A 15,272-nucleotide genomic window follows, 5' to 3' on the forward strand; every position below is an offset into this window, starting at 1 on the left:
TGATCAAGAGGCTTAAAAGAAACTCCAGAAGCATAAGCCTGACAAAAACTGTGAGAGTGTCGCACCCACCAGACATTGGGTTTGGTTTGGTTTACGGGGCTTAACGTCCTGAGAGCGACTCGAGCTATGAGAGGCGCCACAGTGGATGGCTCCGTATAGTTTTGACCCATGCGGTTTTTAACGTCCGCTGACATCGCACAGTACACGGGCCTGTAGCATTTCGCCTCCATCGATGTGCAACCCCTGTGGCCGGGATCGATTCTGCGTCTTTGAGGTCAGCAGCTGAGCGCCATAACCACTGAGCCCCCGCGGCGGCGCATTCGTGTTTTTCTCGATCACAGGAAAAAAAAAACAGTATCGCTGTCTTTTAACGTGACAAGAAACAAGTGATCACGACGAAGCAAAAAGAGTCATACAAGGTAAACAGGAAACGTGGACCTACTTGCTCTTCCCCACAATCCCCACACCACCCTTGCAGCTAGTGAGAAGCTGTCATGCGTGGCAGGAGCAAAGGAAAGCCCAGTTGCTATCCTTTCCTGGATGAATGTTTATCGGCTCGAGGAACAACCCCCAGGCCGCTGCCCTTAACTTCGGGGATGGTCGCACGAAGGCTCGTAACACATAGCAACGGTGACAAGCTATCAACCAACTACCGACAGCCTAATCAAAACAAGGTAATATGGCACGCTGAAATGCACCGGTACATGACTCGTTCCTTCTGACGACACATCACTGCACTCTCATCGCCCAAGCCAGTCGCGAGGAAGAGGGACAACACCCGCTCCTAGCGGACACAAATCGTAAGCGAAGACGTCCATATCGGCTCGCGGAGCAGTTCCTGTTGGCGCCCGTGTAAGGGAGAGAAGCCATCGGCGCTGCTTAACGGCCGGCTGCAGCAGAGATGATGAACAAAGCTGTGAAGAAGAACACCGGAACGAACATCAAGCGGCGGCGGCAGCTGATCCTCGCGCAAATGGACGACGCGATAGGCCTTCTAGAATGACAAGGCGGGAAGACGAGCAAGGAGATTCGTAACGACCACCGGTCGAGGATCGGAATGGTGCATCGCTACAGCTTCTCCCCCGCTTTCACCCTCGTAGCGACGTTAAGAATTGCAGGATCGACGCTCTGTTTGCGCCTCTCATCTTGGCTCGAGTGTGTGTGGGTCGACACGATGGATGTTGATCGCGACTTCGCGTTACGTTCCAGTCGCCTATAAGAACTGGGAGAGCGCTGCTTTTACCTGCGTAATCGAATGCACGCAACGCAGATGTCTTCTTCAGTCCATCGCCCTCAACCAACTCTTACTCGGCAAACGGAATTATCGGATTTGTTTTCGTTAACGCCAGTAAGTGAATAACCTTCTCTTTTTTGGGGTCAATTAAGCGGCACTCATTCGAATGTTATTTCTCTTGCATTGTCCTTATACGTTTGTCGAAGGTGATTAATTTACTTTCTGGCTTTGCATGCAGCGTCCGTGATTAATCAGTATCAGACTGGCTTAGCTTCGGAGCTGACTATTGTTTCCTCTTGGGCAATTTCATTACATCTGCTCGTACTATTGGTCAAAACATTACTCAACTTCAAAGCTAGAGTTAGTAAAAATGTATAAAAAGCTTCTTGTTCTGAGCAAAAATTTGCAGGACTGGTTCATCCATTGTCTCCCTTCACGTAATCTTCGATAGTTTCGAATAGATGTCATGACGACTTTTGTTCTGGGCTGCATTTAATCTAGCCATCAAACTGCGTCTTCCAAGAACTTTCTCCGTTCTTCGGTACCCCATTTGCATAATCGAGCCGAGTACAAAGAATGGCGCAAGAATAGACGAATATTCATGTAATTCGCTATTCTGTCTCGCGCTCCAAACGCTGCATCCGAGAATACCTTGGAGATTGGCGCGCTGCAGAGTTTTCAAAGCAGCCGAACTTTCGGCTTTGATTCGTTGCATTATTCTCAGCGTATACTAGCCCGGAGAACCGTTTAGCCGACGTGCTTTACACCCAGAGTGTTGGAAGATTTATCAAAAAACTTGACCCGCCGTCTTCCTCCCTCTCCCTATCGCCACGAATGGAAAAGAAAAATAAGATTGCACCTTTAACTCAAACACAGAGAGCCATCTTTGAAAGCGAAATCTACCACGCATGTAGGAAAAGAAAAGGAAGGGAAATGAAGGCAGGAAAAAAAAAGAGGAAGGCTTCGATTGATACGGGTCGGAGATCGACGAGTTTTTGTCTGGATGCTCACTGAACTAGCGAACGCGCCCTCTAGAGTCCTGTCTCGTTCTGCTGCTACTGTCGGTTCTCGGTAAAGAAAAAAAATACCTGAGAACAGTTTTTTTCTTTCCTTTTCACCACCATGATACACCTTTGTTTTCACTTACCTTTCACGCTACACTTCAGCACAGCTTCGTTTTATATACATTTCGTTTCCGTCCGAAACACTCTCCCTGCCGCTGGTTCAGTTTAAGACAGGCAGTTCGGAAATCGATCAAGGGTTTTCCTCGGCCTTCACGGTGCGCGTAAACACATATATATAGGCACTGCACCCGGCCGCCTGTGTCTTCATCCGTCTGAAGAGGGGCAGGCGCTCGATTCGAGTGGCGCGCAATTTATTATGTCTCGAGACGGCTCGCAGTGGAATGATTGAGGTGTTCCAAGACTCCTCCGTAGCTGGCTTCCGTGATTCGCGTACCGCGTTGCGCCAGCCAGAGATGGATCCTCTTCCTCTCTTCTGACTCCCCACGCCTGCTCGCGCTTCTCTTAACGTGTCAGACAGCAGGAAAGCATTTCGCTTTCTTTCTTAACACGATTCCTGTCAAATAAATGCGCCCCATTCGGTCGCCGAATGGAGTGTGAAGAAACGAAGCAAGCTACTTCCCTACCATCTTGCTCTTCCTATTATTTTCGAGCTGACGTCCAACTCCGTCTTCTTTAAGTTCCCTCCCTCTTCTCCGCGCTGCCCATTTCTTACTCCTGTTTTGGTTTCACCAGCGAGAAAAAATTAAGGAGAGATTGCGTGTTTCCTCTTCAAGGAAATCTGCCACGCCGCCATAACTGACTGCAAAGGCTATTATTATCCCAAGATGAGTGATCGGCTTCGTAACTGCTTTTGTTGGGACTTGCAAAGTTTCTAAATACCTTAATAATCACGTCGTGGTCGTGAGAGTTGCAAAACATAGCTTTTTTTTCATACACTTCTCTCTATTAAAAAATATATCTACCTGATGTGTTTTTAAAGCCACGCGTACCACTTTTACAGCATCCGGTTCTGCCCTCTTTAAAGTAGCGCGTACTGAGCGCAGCATTTTTTTTTGTGTGTTTTTCCCAGTTTGTGTTGTCTGCTGCTTAGAAGTTTAGCCCGAGTCGAAGACAGCAGATGATCTTTACAGAGATGCATTACTCGAAGCATTTACTTATAACGCCATAAGCGTGAGTTTACTTCCGTGCAGGAAGCAGAAAGAGGGCTTGCCTTTGGACGCAAAAAAAAAAAAGAAAGATGGAAGGATAGTTTTGCGAAGAGATGGCATGACTAGGCGTACCTCTTCCGCCAGTCGTAACATGCTTTCAATGCTCCCGAATTTTCCCCGTCGTCTAGTGTGTAATTGTCTCTGATCTAAAAGGAGCGTGTAAAAGTCATGCACTTTGTTCAAACCTCCAGAAAATTAAAAACTTCCGGACTTCTTCCTTTTGTTAGGATGACGGCATGTGGGAACAACAAAACTCCCAAAACTCAGAACAAAACTCCCAACAGCTGGAAGTTCCTGCCTTCAGCGCGTTTCCCTCTCTGCACCAGCGTTTACCTATGTACGTTAAAGCACTTGTGGATGAAATGAATGTGCTAGCTAAGTTGTGCAATCATATTGGAGAGATACTTTAGCTAGATTTTTTTTTGGAGGAGGGGGGGGGGGGGGGGTAGGCCACTGAGGAAAAGTTTAGTAGTGGCCGGTGCAAAGGCACAAGTTCATTTTTCCTCTGGGCGAACGTGGCAATTTGCACTGAAGCTAACAGCAAACAAGATCGGCGCTGAACGAAAAGGTTTGGGAAAAGCTTTCATCACAAACCTATTGAAAGCTTGGCTTAAAATTACTTTGCTATGTTCAGAGAGATAAAAAGCATCAGGGGGAATTCAAGACGCGGAGTTTGGTTTAAAGTTGATTTTCATACTTTTTGTGCGCATGCATTTGAGAAACAAACTATGGTATCGTAAACGCAGTGATATAAGTGTGACGCAAAAACAGGTAAATTCTTAAAAGGACAGTCAGCAGCCGGAGGAATGTACAGTAGTATTGGTATAATCTTGTACATTTTTTCTCATGATGACAACTGATGACAGAACTTGTTTTAGGCCGAGTTTATAGTTTAAATTGGCAAAGAAAGTCACGCTGAAACTGAAGTTTGAGCGGAACTACGGTAAAATTTCGCGGCTTTCTCAGCATAGAAACGCTTCCCAAAATCTGGGCGCTCTTTGCACAGCCATGCTAGAGGGCAGCCCTCCTTGTTGCGATAGTCTGCGAAGACACTGGTGCGCCTTCATAGACAACAGGGGCACATTCGGTGAACCTTAGAAGCGTATCAAGGGACACTGAGGACTGTTCTATACAAATATTGTTCTCAGCAAATATTGTTTCTATAGCTATATCTGGGTGCGTTGACGTTTGCAATAAGGGAGTAATTACTCACTGGCATCCACCCAAGTGCAGCCATCGTATGGCTGCACTTGGGTGACTGCTAGTGTGTAATTACTCCCTTATTACAAATCTTCTCCACGTTCGGGGTTTCCACTGCCATTTTTTTTTCGTTCGAGCACCGCCTTGAGAGTAAGAGACCCAGCCAACACCGCTCTTACTTTATAACAGTCTCATCAAATAGGATACTGAGTGCTAGCTTCCGAAGCGCCGCCTGGCCGAACTTGCTATCCCTGCACCGAAAAAGTCAGGTTTACAGCTTTTAAAGTGAAAATAGGTGTCGACGCAAGCACTTTACTTGCGAAATTAGCAGCAGATGGCGACACCTGCATTCAGATTCTTGGTGTTTTCAGCCTTACAAAGACTCTGTTTTCGATGAAAGTGGTTTCTTTGTGATTAGAACACCGTACCCTATTGATAAACGCTAACTATAATTTCTTATCAGTGTAGCTTTAACCAAGATTAAAGGGCACAAATCTGTGGGCACTTTCTCACATAGAAGACAGCGGAGAATTCTCACCAGAGAGATAATATATTACACTTCTGTGCCACTTTAGCTCTCTTAGTGTCAAAACAGGCAAAACGTTATGCACAGGTTTGACTCGAAACTAAGGATACAAAAGCAGCTACTCTCCATGCTCCGTGTCATTGATGTGCACCTGTAAATTCCGCGTTTTCTAAAGGAAATAGACAGGGTGTATGAATATTAATATTCGGCGCAATACGTGGGGTATGAGGAGAAAGACGTAGCGCTTAGCGAAACAGCCGCCTTGTTATACCGGGTTGGCTGTACCAAATTACCTAAACATTTTCAATCCCACTCCTGGCTTTTGTTGGAAGGAGACGAGTTCTTTAAGTATCGTCAGTTCTGTTGTGAGATATGTCACCTCGACCGCCGGAGTGGGCTTTTCAAAGGTCGGAGTCAGAAACACTATTCGGGGAGCAATGCCCACAAGCTGTGGCGTTCTCAATGCACCTTCGGGATCGCTGTTGGGAGTTGCACAGCAGCGAAACTCGTCTTCCCGTCATCGTCATCATCATCATCATAGCAATAAACTAATCTGTAAAAATAATTGTTTTGGTGCAGGATTGGGTTTAACGGCTACATTTTCACATTTCTTAGTCCGAAGGTTTCTGTCCGTTCATTCGTACCACCAGAGAATGATACCTTGTTCTTACCTATATTAAACCTTTGTGGCTTAACCCGTGGCATAATTTTACCGAAAAGAGAAACAAATAGCATTTAGAAGATAAATAACATCGCTAGTTCCGCATTTATTTCATTTAAACGGCTCATGTCAGTTCGCGGCAAAAAATATTACGCTTAAAACATATAATTAGGCCAGCAGCGATGTTTTTTCTGGTTGTTCAGTGTTGACAAAATAAAAGTTGGTTTATTAAACGTACCGAAGCTTGGAGTGAGTTAACACACCTAAACAGAGCAAAAACGTCGTCATTCGAATCAGGGCATTACTATGGACGCAGCATATTAATAGCACTGGAATTCGATATCCGCTAGTAAAACATAACTCCGCTTCTCCTAGTTATTATCATCGCTAGTCCTTAAACCAGCGTATTAGATTAACTGCGCAATATTTATGGACGTCACGTTTACCCACGTTACCCGTTTTAGTGGCTAAAGTGGGTAAAACCCGGATATTTGTGCACACCACGTTTACCCTGTATGATGTGCTTTCCCGCAGGCCTGTACGCGTACCGGGTCTGCGGTCCCAATGGCGATTGGCTCTGGGGCAATTGGACAAACTACACCGAATGTTTGAGCCTCATCAATCATCAGGTACGTCCTATCCTAAGCTCAGTCGGAACGTGTGTGCACTGGCTGAACCAAGCAATCACTGTCGGAGTCACAGCCGCCATTTTGGCGCACCTTTCTTTTTTTCTACTATAGTACCCACTGCTGACTTCCTTTATTGGAAACGTGCTAAAGGGAAAGAAGGCATTTGTCGCGCGAAATAAAAAGAGCGTAACTAAAACAATGACGAGCTTTTACAGCAGAGCCTCATTTAACCAGGTTAGAGTGCAGACATCTTTTAATTACTGCCGCATTGTTAGGTGCCGATGCTTCGTTACTTGACCAGGCCAAGTAAATAAAAAAAGGACAGGGCACGTAGAACCACGCTCAGCGCACCAAACAAAGGACCCTTCAAACGACCAAGCTGCAAAAGCCGAGAAAGAGTAACAACCTCAACAAGACATGGCCGCAAAATGAGAAGCGTACTTCAACAACGCTGTGTGTCACGCCGACAGCAATCAGAGCAGGCAGCAAAGGCTTATAATTAAAAGAATATCCAGGACTTACAAAGGCACATGATTGTTACGGTGATGGAGAGAATGCTTCATTCCTGCTTGGAGCTTCATTCCTATTTTTTTAATTTTTTAGCAGGTACTCTAAACGGACGTGCTGTTATGGGACAGCCAATGTTTAATAGATACCTGCTGCACATTTCTGGGTTTCTTAATGAACAGTTGCTACTCAGTTATCATGCACACAAGTCACTCAGTATGGACTTTCGTGCAGTGTAACTTTCTATGAGCAAACTACATTGACACATATCTACAGCGTCAATTAGGTGACTTTCTCCATGAGAAGATTTAGGATCGTTGTAGAAGCCCGCATATACATGGAGTGGTGTGCAGCCGTGTCCACCCAACTATCACAGTGAGCGGCGTTGCAAAGCTACGGCAGTTGTTTGAATACGCATCTCCCAGTGGGGGAAGGATTTTAATTTTATTGAAGTCTCTCAGTCACTCCTTCTGGTATAAACATTACCGCTGGGTATCGCACCTTACGTGCGGGGTTTTACTTCGCGCGAATTCTTGATCAATCAAGCGCATAAATCAAGTACAAAAATCTGCATAATAATTAATGATGAGATACATTTACGTCATCTTTATTCTGTTCAATTCTGCTTTATAGAACTCAATATCCGATGATATACCAGCAGAGAAGCTCCGTAAAATGCCGGCGATAGCTCATTTTAAATGGTGGTGTGTATGCTAAAAGGAATGGTTCGATGAATGTGCTATTAGCAATGAATGAAACGCGAACAAGGAAACTAAAACGCCAATACAAAAACAGAAACATATTATCTTCTGGGGTGGAGATGCAAGCGAGGTTGATTAACACTTCGGAAGGAGAGTCTTCGCATTTTGGAAGTGAAATTAACCTGGGCTAGTATTGAGCTTCCCCGGCTAAGATTTTCTCATTTTTATGTCCGTGTTGCAAATGTCTTGTTCGCGTTTAATGCGTTGCCGATAGTACAGCAGTTACAAATAGCGATGATGTGCATGCTATTAACGTGCAAATTATGCATGAATGGGCGGCCTTGTTTAGTCATTCAAATTTGTGCTTTTTCTCAGCAAGTTCTCACAGACATCAGAGGTGATAGGAAGTAGATTGTTTCATGGTGAAAACAGCGCGGGAAAAACGACCGGACGACGAAAGACACAACACAAGCGCTGACTCGCAACTGATTTTTAATGGAAGAAAACGTCCTTTAAATGCTCTCCTAATCAGGAAAACATCAAAAGTGAAAGAACACAACCAAAAATCCTGATCATACATGACGGTGAAAAGACGCCCACACCAACTCCGTGGCGCATGCGCGTGAGACAGTTAGATGTCTCTTCCGAATAAACAGGAGAGCTCTTTATCACTGAGAGCGATGGACCGTCATCCTCGCCAGGCATAAAGATCGATTAACACGTGAAATTATAGAGGCATTTCATATTCATGATAACAGTGGCAGGAGCATCAGCGACCCTTCCATCGCTCTCAATGATAAAGAACTCTCCTATTTGTCCGGAAGAGACATCTAACTGTTTCACGCGCATGCGCCACGGAGTTGGTGTGTGCGTCTTGTCACCGTCATGTATGATCAGGATTTTTGGTTGTATTCTTTCACTTTTGATGTTTTCCTGATTAGGAAAGCATTTCAAGCACGTTTTCTTCCATTAAAAAGCAGTGTCGAGTCAGCGCTTGTGTTGTGTCTTTCGTCGTCCGTTCGTTTTTCCCCCGCTGTTTTCATCATGAATCATTACCAACTAGCCCAAAGAGCAGCCTTAATTAAGTAGATTGTTTCTAAACAAAAGCGAAATTGTTCGAGACAACTGATTACATCGACACCGTTATTGACGTGCAGCGGAGTGGACGGCACAGAGAAAGAGTCAGCGATTGAGCAGAATCGAATTAACCCAGCTAAAGCGCTTTAGAGGCACATCATGTTGACCTCTCACAAAAATCATCACGCTCCAGTGATGAACGGTCGGAACTTATCAGAGAAAGATCTTATGTTGAAAACCACGTTCGATTCGACCCACCGGATTGAATGCTCCTTCCAGCTGGGCACTTTCAAGGCTGACTCAGCGCGCAGACTTCGTGTGCTAAGACTGTGAATTGAGACCTTAGCACGAAGTTAAGTTCAGAACTACCCTTGACTGGGAAAATGATGATATTTGTTAAAAAATAGCGTGATGTGTTAGCATCTTTTAGAGTCTATATCGCTTAGAAGCTTGCATGTTCAAAGTAATTTAAGTGGGCAAAGCCAGTAAACATCTCACATTATAAATTCGGGAAGGAAAGTGGGCCCAAAAGCATATACAGCAGCAATTCGTCTCACTCATTCTTTGTTCTTTTTTTAGTATTTTTCAACGTGTTTGTAAGCCCAAGTTTACGCCTATGTGCATTAGCTCTTGCGTGATGTTTGTGTAACATAATTAAATTATGGCAAAAATAATTCGTGCCTGCCGGAACAAACCTCGTCCCTGTTGCCTACAGTCCTCTTTTTCGTATCCTCTGCACTGTTTTTTTTTACTCCTCAACTACCAGGTTTCTTCACTCAGGAGTTCAGTGAGTTCAATCCCATTAGTACATGTTACGACAGACACGTCTTCGCGCTTGCGCTGTTTTCATTCATCCCGAGAGCCGAACTGTCGGTCCTTATATCCCGACCACGTACGATGAAAGCGCTATCTGAGGTTATTTCTGTTACGACCACCAGCTACTTCTGAGACAGATCGGTTTGTGCAGCTGCGCGCCAGAGGCTGCAAGTGTGGGCACATTGTGCTAACGGTGCGTATTGCTGGCGTTTGCAATATTGCCTCATCTCTGCGCCGTGCAGACATGACGTACCGAGAAGCTGAGCCTATCACTTTCCCGGAGGGCGGTAATGTAGTTTTCAGCGGGGCTTGGGAAACCAGACAGTGCCCACTGTTATCGCCGGCCCGTGAGAACTCCCGGCTACGCGTTCCCGAGCACGCAAACACAATTCTCGCCCAAATCGCTAAAGGTGGTCGAGCCTTTCTGTGCATTTGGACTGCAGCGCAGTGCAGTTGAACTGCGGTCATTTTTCGCAATTAGGTTCTTGAAGAGTGCTCTGAATAAATGAATAAACTAGCCCACCGTCATGTTTTACTGAGTACTGAAAATGGTACAAGGTTAAACAGACTCCCCTGACCTAACATAGCAGCCAACAATAAAACAGGCAGAACACTGGCCAGTTACTTGTCACTCTCACATTCTTGCGCCGGTTCTCCAGCTATGTACAATTGTGGAGAAGCGATCACTATCATGCCACGTACCCGCTTGTATTTCGTCTGCTCCGCCTGTTTCAGTTCTTCAGTAACCTGCAACATCTAATTATTGTCGATTTCTTTATCTGTTTTTTTCCCCGCTTCCTGCTCACCCGTTTCAGAACAACTCTAGAACGCGAACGATGATCCACAGCTCGAGCAGACATTTTCATTGATGGTGCCTTGAGCTAAACTGACAGCACTGGTGATTCACTCCGTCGTAAATCCTATCTGCGACTGTAGTTATACATTGCTTGACATCTAACTCAAGGCACTTCGCTACGTACCCCCTTTGTCAAAAGTAACCGAGCAGTAGGTTTTTGCTTCTGAACCGTACAACGGACCCTTTACGGCACCCTCAAATACCGGAAGGTGTCAAAACGTGAGGTCAAGAGCTCACCTTACTTCACACAGATTCAGAGCTTAAGGGCTGCCGTGAGTGCTTCACTACGCGGCTAAGAAAGAAACCACAGTTGCCCGGTTACTTTTGGCAAAGACGCTGCCACTGATGTCTGTCGTAACTGTTGAGCAGCTAGAGTATGACGGAAAAAAATAGTGCGTGTGAATTAAATTAATTCGACTGCCAGTACAGAAAACAAGCATAAATCTGAAAAAAAAAGTAACGCTTGCTCATACAACAGTATTTTAGGGCGTTTGGAAGTGAATAACCTTTCGTGCTTTGCCATTGCCATTGCCATTGCTGTTTTCTTTTTTGAGAAACCTTTACCTCTGCAGTGATTTTTCTGCAGAAACAATGTAGCGAACGAGAAGAGCTCTATGGTCCCCATCTGTTCCGCCTGCCTTTACAATTAAACAAGTACTTTTCCAGTGTCAAGCCAGGTTTCTCTTGGGACAATTCGCATAATAGGCGACCAAGGGGACTGTACGACATTCGTTCCACAATAAAATTTCGCTCACACTTGCTTCGCTGAAATTGTACGCCCTGGTATATACTCTGTATTTTTTGTTCGCAGCTTAATGCAAACATATCTAATGCCACCCTGTTCCTCTATTGTTCCTCGCAGCCCGAAGAAATGTCCTCCGTGGTCTCCCTGGCAGTCAGCTACATCCTCCTACTGTTCTCTCTGCTTTCCCTGATATTTCTCTCAGCGACCATGTTCATCTTCTGCTACTTTAGGTGAGTCGTTTGTGTGGAACCACCGGTCATGGTGGTCCAGCAACTAATATGTGGTGTTGCGCAAATGTGCATGAGCTCCGGTGTTTAGCATCCCACCTCGGTGTCTTGGCACTGACTCAGGCGAAATGAAAAAATTCCGATATCGTCAATGTTTTTAAACACTGGGCTGCTGCTTTCTTTCCTCGCGCCCCACTCTCGTGAGCTTCTGCGTTTCGCAGTAAAGTATAATCACTAAAATGCGGATGCTGAGGACATCAGAGCGGGGCAAATGGTTCTCCTGCTACTTAATGTGACAAAATTCGACACCAGGAAGGAAAACATGTGGGGGTGGGGTGGAAAGAGGGGGAGGGGGGAGGGGGGAGGGAGCAAAATGAGAAACAGAACAGACAGTTATTACTTCAGAAAAAATCAGGTGAAGTTGACATTATAAGCCTAGTGCTATCTCTGCGTACGCGATGTTTGTCTTCCTGAAGCAGCTGTATCTAAACAAAGCTGATAGCTGGCATGTCTCCGATCACTCCTGCTCAAGCAGCGCTGCCAGTTGTTGGCTTTGGATGTGGCCGTGTTCAGAGCAAGCTTTGGCTTTCTTGCTTCTAAAGAAGTGTAGCTCGATTTATTTGTGTTTTGTTCCATTTTTAGACTTATTTTTCTACTTTTTTCCTTTTTTTCCATTTTGTGTTCGCGTGCCTCTTGACAGCTTTCCAGACTGCCAGCATTGACGGTAACACGAAAGTGATCTCAGAGCCTCTTGCTCTTGTCACAGGCTTGGTTTTAAGTTGAAATATTTGGAAAGGTCAGGCCCGGGCAAAAGTTACTCTTTAGAGTGCTTGAGCCTTACGTGTCTTGAGCTGATTGGTCTTCTAAGCGAAAAACCCCGTCGTTCGAAACGTGGAATTCCTGAGCAGCAACGCCGACTGTGTGAAGGCTTCCTAGATTCTTCGCAGCGCCACCCCCCCCCCCCCCTATCCCCTCTCACTTCCCGCATCAGGCACAAAATAACTGTTCCCTTTCTTCTTTCGTATGTATAATCCATTCCAACCAAGGATGCAAACATTTGTGAGTAGAGAGAAATTAGGAGATTTATGATCACTACTGTCGGTTTCACATGCAGAAGCTGGCCATGTTGCCACGTCAAATGAAGATGCAACTGCGGCCCATAAACAAAGGTATCAAAACAAGGGCCATGTTAGCAGAATACGCTTTCTTGATAGCGCTTCTGCTCCCATTCGCATCTTACAGATAAACAAGTGCAGTATTTGGGGGTAATTCTGGCAACTCGTATAGTAGCAAAGCCATACCTATTTTTTCTCGCTGCTTTGCTTAACGAGTCAAGACTGTTTCTTTATTCATTTAAACCGAACAACTAGACGCACAACTTTGGTTATCGCTCATATTAAACATTGCCACATCTTACAAGGAAGCCGGTGCTAGGTAAAAAAAAAATGCCGCGTTTTCTGTTGCATTTATTTTGCCCAGGTTTCATTATAGCATTACTGGCAGTAGGCAGCTGCGAGGAGGTTTGTAGCTTTTTTTATCTTGTTTATTTATTTTCGAAAGATACACTGGCCGGAGGTTTTCTCTCATGTTATGAAACATGCACCTGATGCAGTTTGAACTCCATACAATGTCTTTGCTTCCTACTTAGCCCTACTAGCATACAGTAATTTCATTTATTACGGCCGAAAAAAGGGCTCCTTTTCTTTCAGTATGAATTGTCTAACGGACGGAAAAAGGGAAAAAAAAACTGTGCGCTTTATTTCTAAATCAAAGGGCGCATGAATAGTACCGCCTGGTGTCAGAAACACTAAACTCTAGCTGGCTCGCAGGAAGCGTGATCTCTTTGGTTCGAATGAATCTGCTTCAGTGTGCGCTCAAAACAAACAGCGCAACAGAACTCAGCCCAGAAAAATCTGAGGAAAAGCACTCGTCTGTTACGGCTTGAATTAGTTGTCATGGTTTCTAAGCATATTGGAAGAGCAAGTAGGGGTCGCATAGGCACGTCAGAAAGTGAATTTATTTGTGGTGGCGTGTTTTGGAATGGAACCATTCTACTCTCGGTCTATCCTTTTTTTCCACTTACCTACCGTTACAGAGTGTGCCAGTGGACCTGATAGCTAGTGATCGTGGTACGGTGCTCCTTGTGTTATAAAGTGGTGTGCTGGCCCACAAAAAATAGGCTGAGAAAAGAATCTTATAAAGAATCGTGTCAAAATAAGGCCCGCACTTTCCCTTTTTTCTTCAATCAATAACTTTCACGGGAGCTTTCTATCAACTCAAAACTTAGGCAAGACTGACTTCGACAACTCTACTCTCTCTCTATCATTTAATCTATGCTCAATATAGCCTCAGCCAAGCATGCAATGCTAGCGCAAAGCTAGATTCGCTTCTAATAGCAAATACTTGGCAAGCATCCCGCTTGTGTCCTTGGCTATTCCAACTCACAAGCAAATGGATGTATGCTAAACACGAACTGTTGTAACGTGCCCAAGGTCAGCACTAGCCTCAACTAGACTGCATGGTTTTAGTAAAATCTTGTGACATCGGCAATGCTTCGCAAGGGCGTATTCCCCAGGAGTAATGGAAAGTGGTGTAACTTAGTGCCAGCGGGCACATCACCGTTGACATCGTGATATCAGAAAGAAGAAAACCAACCGTGTGGTAATCACTGCGCTGGAACGAGGCAGCTGGCTGTCAGGAACTGGCGTTGCCCAGATCTGCGTTGCCTCGAGCTATGTTTCGTAAAGTAAACGGAAAGAGAGACTTCTCCCTCTTACGTTGTTTTCCGAGCGAACTGGCAGCCCGGGGAGGTTTCACGGGGATAAGAGCTGCAAGTCTTTACAACGATGTCCTCTTCACTCGCTGTCGCTCGAGGGGACGTCGCATCGTGGCAGTGTTAGTTGAGCAACTTGTTGCTCATACCTGATGCCTTTCTCGTGCTGGTACTTCCTCGTTTCTTTAAACGCGTTGCATTAAATCACCAGCATACAGCAGTGTTTCTTAACGGATCGTTGCTGCGTCCCAAATTAGCCAACAGGGACGCATTATATCTATTTGTCTTGACGAGAGCTGACAGCACGGCTTAGACCCTTAATGCACTCTCGGATCCTCTCAACATCTATGTCCTCTGCATTGTTATAATTCATGCAAGTACGTTCACAAAACCATAAGCGCCCCCTCCCCCCTCCCTCCCCGTCGCGCCCTCCCTTCCTGTTCCTCCAGCGCGCTCTTCATTCATGCCCAACCGATGCCGCCTGGCTACTTTTAGCGGCTGAGAATGTAAGACAGTGTTCACTCTTTGGCCAAACACACGTAGCCCCAAACAATGCTCCAGTTATCATTTGAAAAAGTTGTACCTAGATTGTGAAAACGTCGAATGCTGCACTAAAACTAGTTTCCTGGCTTCTCTCCTGTTTTTGTGCCAATTTTTGAACATTTCTCCGCTTTCGTTTCTCTCTTGTGTTGTGTTATGAATACACTCCCCTGCACGATGCTTCGGCGACTGAGGGTGTGTGAAATAAATAAACTAAGAAATTCGATTCAGCCACGCTGTGTGTGTATATATAGGGGCACGTTGTGTCGTTTTGCTTCTAGCAGAGAGCACCACGAAGCAAGTTGCGAATAAAGGGTGCAAATAAAGGGTGCTGGAAATATTTCGAGCTCCAACACATGCTCGGTAACGCTTTCGTGTTTCCTCATGCAGAAGCAACAGAAGCGAGAGAAATCGCATCACTTTAATTAAGAAAATCTACTATCGCATCACCGTGTGTGACTGGAAAGGATATAATACGCGTCATACAAGGATTTTTGCTGAAGCTAGATGCAATAAAACCGCGCAAGCGCTTACGGTGCCCGTTAAG

The 15,272-nt window shown here is 45.3% G+C and overlaps 1 protein-coding gene across 1 annotated transcript in view; it reads left to right on the forward strand.

Moving 5' to 3' along the window:
- Window positions 1-15,272, forward strand: part of LOC149372447 (corticotropin-releasing hormone receptor 1-like) — a 164,943-nt gene that overhangs the window by 100,420 nt on the left and 49,251 nt on the right. Inside the window, exons 3-4 of the mRNA XM_089586356.1 lie at window positions 6,389-6,483; window positions 11,303-11,415. Of these exons, the coding sequence (XP_089442482.1) occupies window positions 6,389-6,483; window positions 11,303-11,415 (208 nt within the window). The remainder of the gene's footprint in view (window positions 1-6,388; window positions 6,484-11,302; window positions 11,416-15,272) is intronic.

The sequence above is a fragment of the Amblyomma mixtum genome, chromosome 1, assembly GCF_055824585.1.
Source record: "Amblyomma mixtum isolate Tamu chromosome 1, ASM5582458v1, whole genome shotgun sequence".
NCBI lineage: Eukaryota > Metazoa > Arthropoda > Arachnida > Ixodida > Ixodidae > Amblyomma > Amblyomma mixtum.